General features: G+C 42.6%; 1 protein-coding gene across 1 annotated transcript; it reads left to right on the top strand.

Annotated features, from left to right (window-relative positions):
* The first annotated feature begins 577 nt into the window (after positions 1-577).
* Positions 578-3,717, top strand: LOC135707312 (toll-like receptor 7). Its single transcript, XM_065229114.1, has 2 exons — positions 578-616; positions 677-3,717. Exons 1-2 carry the CDS (start codon positions 600-602, stop codon positions 3,597-3,599), a joined length of 2,940 nt encoding a protein of 979 aa, XP_065085186.1. The 5' UTR covers positions 578-599; the 3' UTR covers positions 3,600-3,717.
* The last annotated feature ends 16,211 nt before the right edge of the window (positions 3,718-19,928 follow it).

Here is a 19,928-nt window from a genome sequence, read left to right on the forward strand (position 1 = left end):
TGAAATGTTATCAAGAATCGTCTTGATAACTATCACGAACAATATCATACGTGACGACTAAAAACGCAACCCATAATGATCAATTTCATCCCGGTGATCAGTTTGCCCCCGGATTACGATACTGCGGCAAACTAATGCCTTGAGTTGTTGTTCTTGGATAAACTGCCACAGGTTGATTTTCGTAATAAAAACTGTTTTTTGACGGTATGAAATGAAAATAATAGAGCACGGCATTGAGTAAATGACATTTCAAAGAACGGAAGTGATCTTGAAATGGGTGGTACAGCTTTCAATGCCGCTAGGCATTTATGTGAGTGAATATTTAAATTTTATTGAAATTCGGACTTAAACGCTTTTTTAAATGATCACCTCAATTACTTATCTCATATTTCCAAACACGGTAGTAGAAATCTTTAACTTGAGTTATTATTACGCTTGATAAGGCACCAATCCCCTTCTGTTGCATAAGTACGCACATCCTTATCAAATCGATGAGCGTTTATGTTTACAAACAACTGTTCGCGATTGATTAATTCGTTCAACGTGTTACGGTGTTACAGTTCTTAGTGGGACTTCACCCAAGCAGCATCGCATTCAAGATGTTGCCTCTTTCGTTGTGAGTAAACTGAATCGGTAATTGAAGTCCCCGTAAGCTTAAAACTTGCAATAATTTCAGATTTGCTTCATGGGTGATAGTTCTTTTGAGTCAGCATTTCGTGTCGGCGAACCAATCGATTCAATGTGTCGTGAACACAGATGACGTGTGCGTTTTTCATTCCGTTCACCTAACTTCGGACAAGGATGGTGCTGTTTCGTTGCAATTACCTACGGTGGCAAACGTATCTTCGATCAAATTTATCGAATCTTCCATCGATTTCATTTCACCGGCACTGTTACGAAATCTCAATGAAATCCGTTCTGTGAATCTGGCTGAATTGCGAGTGAAAGCTGTGCACCAGGATTCATTCCAGGGATGTGCAGATTTAGAAGACGTTAACCTTTCCTACAATTTGATCACCAATCTCCCGGAGCGTATTTTTGCTGATACGAACCAGCTACGGAACTTGAATATCTCATTCAACAATCTGAAACAATTGCCTGAGCATGCTTTTGAGAACTGTCCAGAACTGAGGAAGCTAGAGCTGCATGGGAATGCAATCGCTGAGATAAACCGAAACCATTTCTGGATTCCTCGTGAGCTGGAGTATTTGAGCTTGGGCGACAACCAAATCGAACGTTTGACTGGTGGAGTTTTCCGACTATTGACGAATCTGACGGAGTTGGGTTTGAGGGAAAATTTTCTTCGAGTACTGGGACATGACACTTTCCAAGGATTGACATCGCTGGAACAGTTGGATGTCTCTTATAATTTGATCGAACGGCTCAGTCCGGGGTCGTTTCAAGGACTTGAAAACGTGAAGGTTATTCTGTTATCTGGAAATTTTCTCGAGGCTCTCCCACTGGGATTGTTTAATAATTTGAATCGGTTGAGTGAGGTTCATCTACAAGGCAATGAGATAAAGCGTATTAACGATCGATTGTTTAACGCCTTGACGAATCTACACATAGTGAATCTCAAAGGCAACTGCTTGGCGAACGTTCCTACAGCATTGTTGAAGGTCCAAAGTGATTCAATTGAATTAGATTTAAGTCAAAACCAAATAAGTACAATCCCAAGAAATATATGGAAAAAGCTAGGTAGTGATGTAAGATTACATAATAATCACATTGAAATTGTGAGATCTAGCACCTTCAGTGAAGCAGGAAACATTTCAGTGATATTGTTGTATGGAAACAAAATTATTTCTTTGGAGGATGATGCGTTTGATGGGCTCATCGACCTTTCGGAGTTATACCTCGACTATAACCAATTAACTGAGATTCCCATTACCTTGTTTAAAGCTAATCCAAAACTGCATCACATCACAGCATCACGCAATTCACTTACAACCATTAGAGGCAACACCTTTGCGGGGCTATTTCACCTGAACTCGGTTGAATTGTCCTTTAACAAGATTTCGGTTATTGAAGAGGGTGCTTTCTATGGATCGGCAATTGCATTTTTAAATCTTGAATGTAACCTGCTGGAAACTATTGATGAATATACATTCCAAGGGCTTAAACTCGTGTATTTGAATTTGGCTGGTAACAAGCTCAGGCAAATCAATGAAGGTTCATTTAAAAATCAACCATCTATTGAGCATTTGATCTTGAAGGATAACGGTATTTTTGAAATTTTTGAGAGATCTTTCCACAATCTTCATCGTTTGAGAGAACTAGACCTCAGTAATAATTCTTTGCATGAAATTTCTTCGCATGTTTTCGACGGAGTTGTATCTCTAGAAATATTGAAACTATCTAAAAATCATCTCACGACTATTGATTTTGGATCTCTAATAAAAAATGCTGGTTTGAAACAGCTCGAGTTAGATCACAATAAAATCGTGCCTCATTCCGAGGACACGATTGATACATCACAGGAGTTCCAGTTAGAATCTTTGAAATCAAGTGTGGACGTCCTGCTGCCCTTAAATCGAGCTGTTCTCGTAAAACTTCATATTAACTCCTTGAGGAAGGAATCACTGGATGAATCTTTTCTGAATGGATTTGCCAATTTACTGGAGTTAACAATTTCAGATACGAAAATAAATAATTCTCCAAGTCTTTTCCTCCATGACGTAAAATTATTGCAAACTTTGGCACTAACCAACAATCTGATTGTGTCATTTCCACCCAACTTTTTCGATGATTGTGCTGATTTGCAACATCTTGATCTATCTGGGAACAAATTAGGCACGGTGAATCCTAGATGGTTTCAGGCAACAACAAAGCTAACTCAACTTTCATTGGCCAGAAACCAGATTACATCAATTTTGCCTGAGACCTTCAGTTCCCTTCCTTTATTAAAAGTTCTCTCCTTGGATACTAACCGAATCGCGAAAATCCCATCAGAATTGAATCTACCGTCAATACAGAGCTTGAACGTTTCATGGAATGAATTGAACTTTGTCCAACGAGATTTCATTCTCAATCACTCGAGTCTTCAAATGTTAGATGTCACGGGAAACAACCTAACGGACTGCTTCATCCACTCCAATCTGCTTACACTGCATGCTTCAGTCAATCGAATCTCAGGAATTCATCTCGTTTCTTCGGAAAAGTACAATTTGAGAACACTGAATTTAGGCTTCAATAAGCTTAGCAATATAGGCGACGTATTCAAGCTATCACATTTGGAAACACTTGACATATCGAACAATAAGCTGCTTGACTTTGATTTGCATCGACTTCATAAACTGAAGCATCTTGTATCACTTAATATTTCATCAGCCGGAAGTATCTTGTTGCCTTCGGATGAAATGATTCCCACCAACTTGATAGGGTTGGATTTGAGTAACAATCGATTGGACACTTTGCCGGAAGGTTTTCTGAGAGCAATCCCAAGAGTTAACGAGATTCATGTGCAGGGTAATAGGTTCGGACGAGGAGAGCTTGAGAAATTGCCAAGGTCGTTGAAGCATCTGATATTCCTGAACGATGAGGGATCATCTGAAAACTTAGATTATGATGAGGGGCTAGTGACTACGGAGGGAAAGTAGTTTTTTTTTAATTATTTTGTTGTAGAAACGCAGGTCTATGGCTTAGAACTAATTTAGATATCCCTGTTTACTGTGTGATTCTGGCTACCATTAATCGAGTGATCAACTACTTGCGTTGACACGTTCTCTGTCCGGTATGATTTAGTTAATAAACTCATTCACCTTTCATGGATTAGCAGACTAAATAGTTTTATTTTGCTTCGAAAATGTATGACTTTATGTAAAAACTAATAATTTAACATCATTTGTCTTCTAATATGTTGTCAATTTGATCATACATTTGTTGTTAATTACTATCATCTGTTGTTGATGTTCATTTGCAAACGCTGTTCACCTAAACAGAATCTTTGTATGTTTCCAAAAAAAAAATCAATATGAAGTTGATATCATTTTAAATCGTGCACCATTCATAATCCTGAGCTGAATTTGTTTTAAAAAATGCTTATAATAAAAAATAAAGCAGAGGAAAACGTTCAAAAAAAAAAAAAACTCAGACGGAAGCAAAAGTTTAATAGTTTATTTAATTATGTGAAATTTAGTCGTATGTACATAGTAATTTAACATTAATATTGGATCGACGGACTGTTAGTTGTAGTAAGATCAGTTTTTCATTTGTAATCAGGGTCAGACATTTATTTGAATTTCTATTTATTATAGATAAGATACGATCCAAAGCAGCAGGATATGGTGTGCTGTCACAGTTCCACCTGAGTCAGCACCGTGATGATCTGGGATTCAATTCCATTCACTCAATACCTACATTGGGCAGCTAGGCAGGTTTATTACCTTTAGTGAATTTTATGTGCAAATACTTACTTACTTATCCTGGTCCGACATCCCTCAGGATTGCACCTGCATCACAATGTTACGCCAATTCACACGGTCCATGGCTGCTTGTCTCCAATTTCTTGACCGTCCCACACTTCCAAGATCCTGGCTCCACTTGGTCTAACCACCTTGCTCGCTGTGCTCCTCTTGGTCTTGTACCGGCCGAATTCGAGGCAAACACCATTTTTGCGGGATTGTTGTCCGGCATTCTTAAATAAAACGTGTCCCGCCCATCACCTTCGCAAATTTCTGGATACAGGGTTCGCCATAGAGTTGCGCCGTGGTTCATCCTTTGCCTCCATACACCGTTCTCACATACCCCGCCAAAGATGGTCCTAAGCACTCGTCGTTCGAAAACACCTGGGGTGGGACGTGCTGTCAAATCAGCCTACTGATCATTCTTGTATGATATTGGTTCCAAACGTAAACAAACCCTGTAGGTTTCTTATGGCTTGTTTACGTTTGGAACTAGTTATGCGATGTAGGCGACGATTGTTCGTATTTGACAGCCACCTCCCCCCCCCCCCTTGGAAAATACCCAGTGCTTGCAGGCTGGGACGGGACTTGACAATCGAGTAGCGATTTCGAGCCAATTTGCTGTCAAATCCGAGCCAGTTTCTGATTGGTCGATTTGACAGTAGCAATCGTGGAATAAAAAGGACAAAGGGATCGCATCAATCTGGCTGGCAGTGATGCCGGAATCAATGTTGACGTCAATGGTATTGTTAATTGTTTATATTTGCAGAAAGAAAGTTGTAAAATTTAGTGCACTGCGTGTTTAAAGCGATGGATATTGTGGTTTGTTTATGGTTGTTTTTATTGTTTTGAGCAAAATGATGTACACGCTGCTAAACTGCAGTAGAAACTCCGAATAAAATCCAAATTAAAAAAGAAAAAATATTTTACATTCCTGGCATCCCTGGTCAACTCCGTCAAACAACACGCACAAGTTTCCGAAGGGCATTCTTCAAAAACATTAAGAAGAGTGAGAAGCTCGATTGTCAAGTCCCGTCCCGGCTTGCAGGTCCTCCTCGAGCATCGTCCACGTCTCGTGCCCGTAGCTAACTACCGGTCTTATCAGCGTCTTGTACATGGTACATTTAGTACGTAGGTGAAATTTACCCGACCTCAGGGTCTTATGGAGTCCGTAGTAAGCACGACTTCCGGCAATAATACGCCAAAGAATGTCGCTACTGCAGTTGTTATCCGACGTCACCAATGATCCGAGGTACACAAAGTCATCCACCACCTCGAACTCATCTCCGTCGATTGTTACGCTTCTGCCTATGAGAGCCCTTCCCGCTCAATTCGTCCAGCTAACAGACACTTTGTCGTCGACGTATTCACCTTTAATCCAACCTTCTCTGCTTCACATTTCAGCCAGGTGTACTGCTCAGCCACGGTCTGAAACGTTCTTCCAACAATGTCCACGTCGTCAGCGAAACAGATGAACTGGCTGAACTTATTGAAGATCGTTCCTCGCATGTTAATGTTTCATAATGTTTGATAACACCTTCTAGCGCAATGTTGAACAGGAGGCACGAAAGACCATCGGCTTGTCGAAGTCCTTTGCGAGTTTCAAACGAGTCCGCTAACGCACCCGATATCTTCACGCAGCACTGTACACCATCCATCGTAGCCCTGATCAGTCTGGTCAGCTTCCCGGGAAAACCGTTCTCGTCCATAATCTTCCATAGCTCTTCACGGTCAATAGTATCATAAGCGGCCTTGAAATCGATTAATACGTGGGACTTAGGGACTTGATATTCACGACACTTTTAGAGGATCTGCCGCAACGTAAAGATTTGGTCGGTTGTCGATCTCCCGTCCACAAAACCGGCTTGATAACTTCCCACAAATCTGCTTGCTAGCGGCGATAAACGGCGAAAGATGATCTGGGAAAGCACTTTGTAGGCCGCGTTAAGAATAGTGATCGCTCGATAGTTCTCACATTCTAGTTTGTCGCCTTTTTTATATGCTGGGCATATTTGTTGAGTAAGGCAATTTTTATTACCAATACTTTTGAACCGAACTGTATAATGTTAACGCGGCTTAACCGTTTCTATCATTGCTATGTGTAATATTGAAGAAATCGCTAACACAACTATGTACAGACGAATGACTAGTGAGGGAATGCTTTGTACAGATCAGTTTTACTTCCAAATTACAGTTCTTTGGTGGATAGCCAAAAGAAGAATAAATAGTTTGAGGTAGTTAACCTCTCGAATACTATTCAACAGGTTATGGGCCCAGCAACCCATATCCGAGAACGACAAATTCTGAAGAATGGATCAGAAGAACCAGTCGGCTGCGGATAGCAGTCAGGAGAGCAGTCAGGCTACGGATAGTAGTCAGGAGAGAATGGAGCTCAGAAGGCGCAGACAAGCCTCCGGATCTAGGAGCGTGGATCGAAGCAGAACTTCCAGTGGTATCCGGAGTGGTAGTCCATCTGGTGTTAACTGGAGTGGCGGAGCAGCCAGTAACGACCGGCCCGGTGGAGCGGCCGATAACGACCGGCTCGGCGGAGCGTCCGGTAACGACCGGCTTGACGGAGCGTCCGGTAACAATCGGCTCAGCGGAGCGGCCGGTAATGACCGGCTCAGCAGAGCGTCTGGTAACGTTCGGCTCAACGGAGCGTCCGGTATCGACCGGCTCGGTGGTGAGTCGGGGAACAACTGGCTTGGTGAACCATCCGGTAGCAACCGGATCGGCGGAGTATCCGGTAGCACCCGGCTTGGCGGAATATCCGGTAGCGATCGACTCAGCAGAATAATCAGTAGTGATCAGATTGATGTATCGACTGGTAGAAACCGGAGCAGTGCCTTGGAATTTCCGACAATACAAGTAACCGCGGGAAATGGAATTCGGGTTGCGGAAACTAAAAACAGGATGGAAAATCCTATGGTACCAAATGCATCCACAGTGATGCTTATCGAACGCCGTAGTCAGCTTGTTGGTATATTTCAAGGAGATGAAAAAGAATTCACTCCTTGGAAATGGCGTCTTATGCATCACCTTGCAAGACTCAAGCTGGATTACACCTTGCTGCGTACTCCTCGCCAAGAACCATATGGAATATCAGACCCTTGTGCGTCAAAAGAAGAGGAAGAGCAACGGCAGGCGTTGTATCAGAAACGCTGTGAGGATGATTGCGAGGCAATTGACGAAATCATCTTCACCATCGGTAATAAGCCTCTACAGAAACTGATGCATTGCCAGTATGCAAAAGAGTGCATGGATGCTTTATCAAATGCATACCAGAGGGGCGGAACACTGGTGGCAATTTCACTACGTCGCCAGTTGTTCAGATTGGGAGACCATCAATTTCGGACGTTGGAGGAATTATTTAAGGAGCATTCACGTCTCTGTATGGAGCTTGAATATGCAGATCCTCAAGCTACCCATATGGAAAAAGTTCAAACACCACTCGGAGCAATACCAGATCGCTTCAAGCATGTGGTGGCGGCTGTCCTCATGCTTCCTGAGGCAGTTCTTAAAAAGAAACCTCTCGACGACTTACATCGTATGTTCTTAGATGCCGAGATAATTGATTCAGGTGCTTCAAACCATATGATTAACGACGTGGTTATTATGAGTGATGTCGAAAATCTGGATGTTGATATGATTATCACTACAGCAAAAGAGGGAGAATCGATGAAAGCTACCAAAAGAGGATCGGTTGCTCTGAAATCTGTCATTGGAAGAAATAAAATAAAGAGTTTGAAGCTGTATAATTGTCTATTTATTCCTGGGCTACAGGAAAATCTGATTTCCGTGAAAAGAGTTGTTGCTCTAGGGAAGGAAGTCCATTTTTCCAATAAATCTGTTGTCATTCAAGAGAAATCTGGTGAGGTTATTGCTAGAGGTCACCTTTTGAATGGCTTGTATTATCTCAATGTTTATGGATCCTCTGCCGAAAACAAAGCAATGTTGTGCAAGAATGACGATTTGATTCACTGGCATAAGCGATTTGGACATCTAGGACTATCAAACTTGGAGAAACTACATCGAAATTCAATGATTGAAGGATTTAATATTCAATCAAGTGAATTCAATAATTGTAAAATGCAATGTGATTCATGCTTGTTTGGGAAACAAACTAGAGAAAACTTCAAGAACTCAGATATGCCTCGCTCGAGCAGACCACTTGAATTAGTGCATTCTGATGTTTGCGGTTATTTCGAAGAATCCACCTTTGACGGATATCGATATTTTGTAACATTTATCGACGATTTCACGCATTTCACGGTGACATATCTTTTGAAACACAAAAGTGATGTACTGAATTGTTTTCAATTATATGAAGCAATGGCATCAGCTAACTTCGGTCAGAAGATAGCGTGTTTTCGTTCAGATAATGGCACTGAATACTATGGAAATGATTTCATACGATTTTGTCGAGATAAAGGAATACAAATGGTAGCAACTGTACCATATACTCCACAACAGAATGGCGTAAGTGAAAGAATGAACAGAACTCTTTTGGATAAGGCACGGACTATGCTCCACGAGAGTAATTTGTCCAAGGAGCTTTGGGGAGAAGCCATATATGCCGCTACCTATTTGACTAATAGGTCCCCAATAAATGCTTTATTAGAACATAAAACCCCATATGAAATGTGGTTTAGAAGGAAGCCGAATGTTGATAAACTTAGGATTTTTGGTTGTAATGCATATGCTCAAATCCCTAAGGAGAAGAGGCAAAAATTAGACAAAAGGAGCAGATTGCTAAAATTCGTAGGATATGCGAACAATGGATATAGATTGTGGAGTGAACTAACGCATACCATAATAATATCCAGGGACGTGGTTTTCGACGAAGAAGTACCGTCCACCGTTAATTGCAATGAAAACCATGAAAGCAATACTGCGGTCAGCAATAAAACTGACAGAGATACTGTCATTATTTCCCATGGAAGTCATCCAAGGGAGGAAATTATTGACAATAACCCAACAGCAACTACTGATGAAAATGGAGATGGAACCATTGATGAAAGTTTCGTAACAGCTAGCGATGATGATAGTATTACTGAAGCTGATCCAATTCAAGAACAACAGGAATTACGAAGAAGTGAACGCACACGACGCCCACCAAAATGGTTTGAGGATTACGAATCTGCATTTCTAGCAGATGGACAATTTCTAGATATTCCGCAAACAATTGAACAGTTAAAGCAGCGAAGTGACTGGAACCATTGGAAAGAAGCCATAATTCAGGAAATGAACTCCCTCGAGGAAAATCGAACATGGATTCCCGTAAATAAACCAGAAAGCCGAAAACCAATCAAATCAAAATGGGTGTTTACAATCAAAGATGATGGTCGGTATAAGGCCAGATTGGTTGCGAAAGGTTGTTCGCAGAAACCAGGTCTTGACTATCAGGATACTTTTGCACCAGTGGCCAAAATGAATAGCATTAGGGTTATGCTTTCATTAGCCAATGAACACAAGTTAAGTATTCATCAAATGGATGTTAAAACGGCCTATTTATACGGAGAATTGAAAGAGGAAGTATTTATGGAACTTCCACCAGACGAATTTGGAAATTCCAGAATCGTTAAACTCCAGAAGTCCATATATGGGTTGAAACAATCTGGTAGGAGTTGGAATGATCGTTTTGATAACACAATGAGAAAACTTGGATTTATTCCTTTGAACAACGAATGCTGCATTTATAAAATGGCACAATATAAGCTCTATGTTATTTTATATGTTGATGATGTGATTATAATTGGGAAATCAGCAAAGGCTATTTGCTGGATCAAGGATAAGCTATCACATGAATTTCAAATGAAAGATTTGAAGGAAATATCGCATTTTCTCGGATTAGACATCAGAAGAGATATTGAAAACCAAATTACAGAAATTTCTCAAGTGGGATACACTAAGAATATTCTGACTAGATTTGGTATGGATAACAGTAAACCTATTGCAACTCCCATGGATGTCAATAACAAATGGGAAACTACAGATGATCCACTTACTAAACATCCATATAAAGAACTTCTTGGATGCTTACAATATCTGGCTTTGTCATCTAGACCGGATATCAATGCAGCAGTTAATATTTTAAGTAAATTTCAATCACGTGCAACAGATATTCATTGGAGCGGATTGAAGCGCATTTTGAGATACCTTAAAGGAACCATGGACACAAAGATTGTTTATAAGAAACATCTGAAAGGACCAATACTGCAAGGATATGCAGATGCTGATTTTGGAAATGACATAGAAGATAGGAAATCGATTTCTGGATATGTTTTCCAGGTATTTGGCAACATGGTTTCGTGGGCAACGAAACGTCAACCTACTGTGAACCTTTCATCAACTGAAGCAGAATTAGTTGCTTTATGTACTGCAACTAAGGAAGGAATGTGGCTATCCAACATTGTTGACAGAATTGGAAGTGGATAACTTACCAATTGTCATATACGAAGACAACATCCCATGCATCAACTTTTCAAAGGAACCCCGAGAACACCAGCGGATGAAGCACATAGACATTAAGTTTGTTTTTATCAGGGATATTATTAAAAGAGGACATTTAAAGATAATTTACAAACCAAGCAATGATCAACCAGCAGATGCATTGACAAAGCCATTGTCAAAAATACAACATAACAAATTGTTCGAATCTTTAAACATAAAAATTGAAGGGAGGTGTTGAGTAAGGCAATTTTTATTACCAATACTTTTGAACCGAACTGTATAATGTTAACGTGGCTTAACCGTTTCTATCATTGCTATGTGTAATATTGAAGACATCGCTAACACAACTATGTACAGACGAATGACTAGTGAGGGAATGCTTTGTACAGATCAGTTTTACTTCCAAATTACAGTTCTTTGGTGGATAGCCAAAAGAAGAATAAATAGTTTGAGGTAGTTAACCTCTCGAATACTATTCAACAATATTACTTCCTCTTTCCACTCCTCCGGTAGCAGTTCTGTATCCCAGATCCTGACTATCAGTCGGTGCAGACAAGTGGCCAACTTATCCGTTCCCATTTTGATAAGTTCCGCTCCGATACCATCTTTCCCAGCTGCTTTGTTGTTCTTAAGCTGTTGGATAGCATCCTTAACATCACCTATCGTGGGAGCTGGCATGTCCCCCTCATCCGCTATACCAACAAAGCCATTCCTCCTGCTGCCTTGATCCTCTGCTTCTGCGCCATTCGGTGCTGCTACCACCTTTCAATCACCTCACGTTCGTCTGTCAACATTCCTTATCCCGACACATTTCGATTCGCGGAACAAAGCTTTTGCGGGACGCGTTGAGTTTCTCGTAGAACTTGCACGTTTCATGAGAACGATACAGCTGCTGCATTTCTTCGCACTCCAGCCATAGAGATAACTCTAAGACCAGAAGGTCCCGAAGAAACGAGATCAACATTTTGGCTCAGCTCTGGTACTATCTTCGGTCCCAAGCTAATCGATGCACCCCTCGAAAATCCACGAACCCCTCATTTTATCTGTCAAACTTTCATAGCGAATCAAAACAAACATAGTGTAGTACTGGAATTTATACTAGAATGGGGTACGTTAGTCGATTTGCTTGGGACCAATAGGCTAGTCAAGTAGTGAGCCAATTTAAAATCGTTAGTTTCGTATTGATTGTTGCTCCAGCTCTTCCAGGCGGCGCTTCTTATCCCGGAAAAAATGGTTTTGCTTTCTTCGTTTCTGTTTATATCGCTCCACATTTTGACAGGTTCCTTGGTGTAGCATCCTCGCCCGCTCTGCGTTCTTCTCGACCAAAACCGTCTGACACCCCTCGTCGAACCAATCGTTCCATCGATTCCGCTCAAGAAAAAAAAAAACCCAATGGCAACCATCAGTAGTGCCGTTAATAGCTGCTTTAACGTTGTTCCAGCAGTCCTCAAGAGGGGCTTCGGTGAGCTCTCCCTCATCCGGCAACGCTGCGTTGAAGCATTGCACGTACTCAGTTGCGACTTCGGGCAGCTTCAGTCGCTACAGATTGTACCATGGCGGGCGTCGGTACCGAATGTTGTTGGCAACGGAAAGTTTTTGGCGCACCTTGACTATTACCGAATCTTTTTTTTTTTTTTTTTTTTTCTTTATTTAAGAGATTTTTAGCCTTAGGCTAGTTCATCTCTACATTATTACCGAATCGATATTTACGCCGCGATAGGTCCTGACGTCGATAATGATCGAGAAGTGCCTTCTGTCGATCAAAACGTGGTCGATTTTCGATTCTGTTTGCTGCGGTGATCTCCAGGTGTACCGATATGGGAGGCTATGCTGGAAGTAGGTACTACGTATGGCCATGTTTTTAGAGGCGAAATCGATGAGTCTAAGGCCGTTGGCGTTCGTTAGCTGGTGAGCGCTGAACTTTCCTATATCCGGTCTGAATTCCTCTCCCTGACCGACCTGAGCGTTAAGATCTCCGATGACGATTTTGACGTCATGGCTTGGGAAGCTGTCGTATTCCCGTTCCAGCTGCGCGTTAAGAGCGTCTTTATCGTCATCGTCACTTACTAAGTGTGGACTGTGCACGGTGATTATGCTGACATTGAAGAAACGGCCTTTGATCCTCAACTTGCACATTCTGCTATCGATTGGCCACCACCCAATCACGCGCTTCTGTATTTCGCCCATGAAAGCTGTACTCAGCTCATGTGTATTGCCGCAGCTCTGGTAGATGGTATAACCATCCCTATACGTATGTACCGACGATGCCTTCCAGCAAACATCCTGCAGCGCTACGATGTCGAACTTGCGGACCCTCAATAAATCGGAAAGAATGCGGGTACTTCCCAAGAAATTGAGAGACTTGCAGTTCCATGTTTCGAGTTTCCAATCGTTAGCCCGTTTCCGTTGCTTGGGTCTATGCCGATTATTCCGGTCCGTATTTACATTGCTTGCTTCCTGTACTTTTGTTTTTTTTTACGGCTGGTTTGTAGGGCCTGCACCAACCCCCATTGTCTCGCCGGGGGACCATCGTGCACAGCATTGTTTAGAGTCCCACGCTGGCACCAGGACGTTCATCAGCCGCTCCAAACATGGAGAACAGACGCCGTTTTGAGCCGTACCTCCATGGTGAACAGACGCTCGAAGACTGCACTCTCCGGAGAGAGGAGTCGCCTTCCCTGTCAGCATACGACCAAGGTCCCACCGGGGTTGGTTACCCGATCTTCCCTATGGTTACTCGTACCCCAGCCAGAACAGTGCGGAGGTAGGGATAGGATTTACTCGACAAGAGGCTAAGTACCGCTAGTGGGGTCTATTTTATACCTGCAGATACGCGAAGTATTCATGGTACGCATTGTCCAGCCGTTTACCAGCCAAACGGCCAGTTATTTCTGTGCAAATACCTAACGTAAAATTCATTAGGAGATGGGATCTCAACGTTCGTATTGCGTTAGCTGATCTCAAGTACTGCTAGTTTGCCGTCAGGGGGTACCTTTCTCACCACACTATCAATGTCGATGTTGGTCAGCGAGGGATATCTCAATTTTGACTGTTTGCACTTAGGTGTCAAGATGAGTGCAAAAGATTTAATTTTGAGTTATTTCGTCTTTCCATGTAACGAAAATCAACACGTGACTGCGAGTCCAGCGGATACCAACAGCAACATCAATCCGCCAGCACAGCAGCAACTAAATCCAGCAGCTCAACAGCAATTTTAATTCACTACGTCGATTGGATTCAATACAACTGCTTCAAAAACTTCTTGTAGACCAACTTCGTTTTTCCCAGCTAGGTTCACTGATCTCCAGGCAATCCTCAGCCAAGTTCAATGACTTTCAGCCGAGTGCTTCGACCAATGCCATGCCGTACTATCGGCAGGGAACGAAAACAAAGTCACTTCTGGGTTATCTCAGTTGACTCCTACATGGTGTGTATGCGAATGCAACTGTCGACTCGCTTTATTCGCTCAGATTCGAAAAAAAAAAATTAGGCAGTTACTTATTCCGACGCAAAACAAAAGGGCTCTCCGTGAAGCTCTAGTAAAAAAAAAAAAAAAAATAGACACTAAAATAACACCTTTACATCAGCAAAGAATTGAAAATGGCGTTTAGTAAAATACCACTATGCAATTCATGCGATTTCGAGGGAATAAAACGTTTTCACTCAACGCCTTTGAATTCATCAAAATTGCTCGAAAAGGAATTCACTTGTGTCGGAAATTACTTGGCCGACTAAAAAATTAGCTTTAGCGTCACCGCTTCATCAAAGCACACAACTTGGGTATTAAAGGGTGTCCACGATGAAATTGCCACACACAAAATTGATTCGCAAAATTGGAGTTTTCATCCGATTGCCATCAAATTTTCAGTGATTGAGAAATAACTATTAAACTTCATTTTACCATTTTACTCGTATTTTATTTACAGTCCATACGCAAATGCCCGCACCTTGGCCTTAACCCCGGCCATAAGATTCTGCACAACCTGTGAATCAACCGTTTTTTGCATGTAAACCCATACTTTCTTCAGTTCCTCGACTGCCTTCACTACCTTAGGTCGTTTAAGAAGGTGCTGCTTCATAATCGCCCAGTACTTCTCGATGGGGCGGAGCTCCGGAGTGTTGGGAGGGTTGAACATTTTCGGCACGAAATTGACCTTATTGTCCGCATACCACTTCAGCACGTCCTTGGAGTAGTTGCATGAGGCCAAATCCGGCCAGAATATTGTTGGGACGTTGTGGGCCTTCAGGAGAGGAAGCAGCCACTTCTGGAGGCACTCTTTTATGTACACCTGTCCGTTCATCGTGTCCTGGGTCACGAAAGGTGCACTCCGCTTCCCGCACGTGCAGATGGCTTGCCAAACCAGGAATTTCTTCGCAAATTTGGACATCTTCTGAGTGCGGACATGCTCCGGAACGCTGAACTTATCCTTGGCCGTGAAAAACAGGTTGCCGGGGATCTGTTTGAAGTCGGCCTTCACATATGTTTCGTTGTCCATGATACAGCATTCAACTTTCGTCAGCATGTTGAGGTACAACTTCCTGGCACGGGTTTTGGCGGACTTGTTCTGCTTCTCGTCGCGATTAGGGGCCTTTTGTACCTTGAACGTTCGAAGCCCAGCCTTAGTTTTGGCCTTCTGGACAAAACTTCGGCTTAGGTGCAGCTTCTTAGCCACATCCCTAACGGAGGCGTTCGGATTTCGGTTGAAGGCCGCGGTTGTGATTTTTGGTGTTGTACGGAATACTTTTTCCTTCACTTTTGGGCTTCCGATCGGTGGTCAACCGTTCCTCGAACCGCTTAATCACTCGCGACACCGTGGAATTCACGATTCCCAACGTTTTAGCGATGGAACGATGCGAGAGATCCTTGTTCTCGTGATGAATGCGCAAGATTTTATCACGCACGAGCTGTTCTTTCGACTCCATTTCCGCGAGTTTTGATCACAGGAATTTAAAACTTGTAGGATGTAAATAATGCACTATGAACTAAATCCACCCAAATTTTCATTAAATTCTACCCAACGGTTAAAAAGTTAGAGCAATTTCATAGTGTGGCAATTTCATCGTGGACACCCTTTACATACGCCGAGAAATTCAAGCTAAATTAGGCACTTTTCACCAACTCAATCACTCGCGCCTATAACCTCGCCTATAACCAACTTTTATCCACTATCCACTATAACCAACTTTTATCCACCATTTGCCGAGTTAAATTTAACTCGTGGTTAAAAGTGACATTTCGAAAGTTATTTCTTATGTTCGAAAATCCCCTTGCTGTCGATCGACCGGTTTTCGAGTCATGGTCGTCAAAATTTAACTTCTTGTCTGTCAGAAATAACCATGCTCGGATAGCAGGGTTAATCGATAACTTTCCATCTGTCAAATTTTAACCAAAAGTTAAAAAAATTCGCTAAATGGTTCAGAGCCTTAGTTTACAGTTTTAGTTTCTCTTTTTGCACTCAAGCTCTGAACCATTCGGCGAATTTTTTAACTTTTGGTTAAAATTTGACAGATGAAAAGTTATCAATTAACCCTGCTATCCGAGCATGGTTATTTCTGACAGACAAGAAGTTGAATTTTGACAACTGTGGCTCGAAAACCGGTCGATCGACAGCACGGGGATTTTCGAACATGGAAAATAAGTTTTGAAGTGTCATTTTTAACCACGAGTAAAATTTAACTCCGCAAATGGTTCACAGCCTCAGTAGCTCACTCATATTTCTACCGTCCCATTCTCTCCTGTCCACATTTTACCTGCTGTGTTCGAAATCGTTATCTGTTCGTTTTACCGAATCTTGTATACAACATTTATGTGTCACATGAGAGTGTAGGTTCAAGAAGATTGTGGTCACTTCCCCGGGGGTGGTGGTCGTAGTCTTCAGTACTTAACTTGACCATGAATCCAATTTATTATGAAAACGTGAGAGGTTTGAGGACTAAACTGGATGAAATTTTTTGGCATCTCTCGACAGTACCTACGATGTCATTATGCTAACGGAGTCAAGATTAGACGACAGCATCAGTTCCCTGCAGATTTTTGGAAATTTATTTAACGTTTTCCGTTATGATCGTTCCCCTTTGAATAGCGACAAGCGCTGCTTTGGTGGTACGCTCATAGGCGTTGCCGAACGACATGGCAACTCATGCATTGATACGAACAATGGCAGGAGGCTGGAGAGGGTATGTGTTTCAGCCAATTTTTGTGGTCGTCGATGCCTGATGTGCAATATTTACATTCCACCGGACAAAAGCCGCAATGTCGATCTGATTGAAGAACACATCGCCACCGTTCGTGAACTCTTCGACAACGCTTCTCTGGATGACATTGTACTCGTGTGCAGTGATTACAATCAACCTCGTACCCTCGTGCTGCATGGTCTGAGGATGAAAATGGCATTCGTCTTGCTTCTTAAACGCTTTTGACTCCGGCGAGTACAGCGTTATTCGACGGTATAGAATTCTTACCGCAAAATCGACTTTAATGAGCTTTTCGCTTACCTGTTAGGCCTCGACTGGAATTGTGTCTACGACAGTGTGGATGTCCAGTCCATGACATGGTCTCAAATTTGTTATGTCATCATCTGCCAATGGTTGAACTTAAACGTTCCTACGAAGAGAAACCCTGTCTCTCCTCCTTGGAGTACGCCCCTTCTTCGGAAATCTAAGAAAGAACGCAATCGGTGGTAACGTTATTTCCGGGCGCATAAATCCGTATTTGTAAAAGCTAACTTCAAACGAGCGAGCGACGGCTACAGAAAGTTGAATGCTTCACTCTACAAATCACACGTTTTGAGGGTGCAGTTTGGTTTACGCCGGGACCCGGAATCGTTTTGGGGTTTCGTAAACAGCAAAAGGAAAAGCTCATCAGTTCCGCCTAATGTGATCTATGATGGCAAAGAGTCCAATAGTGGAGAAGAAGCATGCAATTTCTTCGCGATGCATTTCCCATCCATCTCCGACGTCGAGGCCGAACTGGTTGCGTCAAATGTCGCGCCGGGTGCAGTTGATTTAGACTAGTTTGAAATATCATCTGCAATGATCATTGGTGCTTCAAACAAGTTGAAAAATTCATTTGCTCCTGGCCCGGATAGGATCCCTCCTGCTGTTTTCCGTCACTGCGCATGCTCAGTAGCTGAGCCGTTGTAAACCGTTCGTTTGAGCGAGGGGAATTTCCCATGAGCTTGAAACTATCCTACATGTTTCCTGTACACAAAAGTGGTGACCGACGAGAGCTTGAGCTTGATTGACCGCCCACGGTTGCTACTCTGTTACTGCCAGATCAGCTGTAATTACACAGAGAACCAATAGACGATGGTTGGGACTAGCAATCATCCTCAATGTGTAAAAACTGGTGATCTTAAATTAGGCAATACCAGCGCCGGCCGCGCCCGAACACAGGTCAAGAAAGGAATGGGAAGGATTGTGTTGACATGGCACTCGCTTTGATGGAAGCCGAGAACACCTCTGCACTTCCACGAGGAATCACTGGGATGTTGGATAAGAGGGTTGGGTTTGCAGCAGGGTTCGTTTTGGTAAACGATAAGCTGAATTGATGTCCTAACGATCATATAACGCGAAGGAGCTTGGGACTAAGCTCACGGTCTTCTGCTCAGTAAGCAAAAACGTTTGCCACTAGGCAGACGAGCACCTTTTTTATCACCGAGTTTCTGTTATTACCATGTAGTCATATTAACAAATAAAACGATTGATGAATCTTGAATGTGGATGGGCCTGAGATTAGACTCATGATGTTCTGCTCAGTAAGCAAAAACGGTTGCTCTAAGGCCACCGAGCCCCCCATATCACATAATACCGTTGCTCAAATTTGTGTATCCATTCAAACCCGGAACCAACGACAACAACGAGTTTCGCAAAATACACGATACACAAGCGATTTTACCATAAATCTCTTTGATATGTAAGGACCTGGGACCGCGTTTTTCTGCTCAGTAAGCAGGCCACTGTAACCGACGATCTTTCAAATCCGAAAACTAAAAACTACGAAAAAGTACTTAGGCCTTCATTAAGTTCCACTTTCACGCGACGTTCAATGACAGGGTCCTATCCAGGATTACATCTGAAAAATCCAAATCTGGCCAACGCCCACCTAAACCTGTTCTAATCCACCTGAAATGACTAACGAATAGAAGACTTTGACTACCCAGCCATGTAATAGTCTCATTCCGTGCCTTATGGCAACTAGATGATTCTATTGCGCTCATCTTTTGGCACCACCCAGGGGAGACTTGGTCCTGTACCCAATGCTTAACTTATCTCCATTCCACTCAGCTACTCGCAATTTCTTGTGATATAGTGGGCGGAATATTATTATATGAGACAATTCAATGCAGACGTCTTTCCAAATTTGGCAGATCGACAGGTAATCGGTGAGTTACCACGATAGTTGCTATTCAACAACTCGACAACGTCCCATCGTCAACGCCTGCTATGAGAATTTCCCATTGCAGACGCCAACGAAATGACGTCATCGAGCTATCGATCAACTACCCTGGTTATCGCCTGGTACCTTATAGCACGATGCTAGGAGGCGAACCGGAAGAATCGATGAGCTATCTCTCCCCCCACAAAAGTGGTGACCGACGAGATGTTAGAAACTACCGTGGGATAACCAGCCTTTCTGCCGCATCGAAGCTTCTCGAGATTATCGTCAGTGATCAAATTTTACGCGCTACAAAAAACCACATTTCGTCAGATCAACATGGATTTATTCCCGGTAGGTCTGTTGCTACTAAATTGCTGGATCTAACTACTACCTGTTTTTCGGCTATGGAAGATAACGCGCAGGTTCACGTAATCTATACGGACCTAAGGGCGGCTTTTGACCAAATTTGATTGATTTGCTCTGCAAGCTATCGCGGTTGGGAGCCTCAAATCGATTGGTGTCGTGGTTGTCATCGTACTTGACTGGCAGAACGCAGTACGTTAAACACGGATCTTAAATGTTCAATCGCCATTTGCTAGCACGTCCGGTGTCCCGCAAGGAAGTAATTTGGGACTGTTACTGTTTGTGTTATTTTTCAATGACGCTGCATCTACCTGTAGATGCATGGAAAA

Source organism: Ochlerotatus camptorhynchus, unplaced genomic scaffold (assembly GCF_037179485.1).
Source record: "Ochlerotatus camptorhynchus isolate MF236.1 unplaced genomic scaffold, CSIRO-AGI_Acam_v1.1 ptg000307l, whole genome shotgun sequence".
NCBI classification, from domain to species: Eukaryota; Metazoa; Arthropoda; class Insecta; order Diptera; family Culicidae; genus Ochlerotatus; species Ochlerotatus camptorhynchus.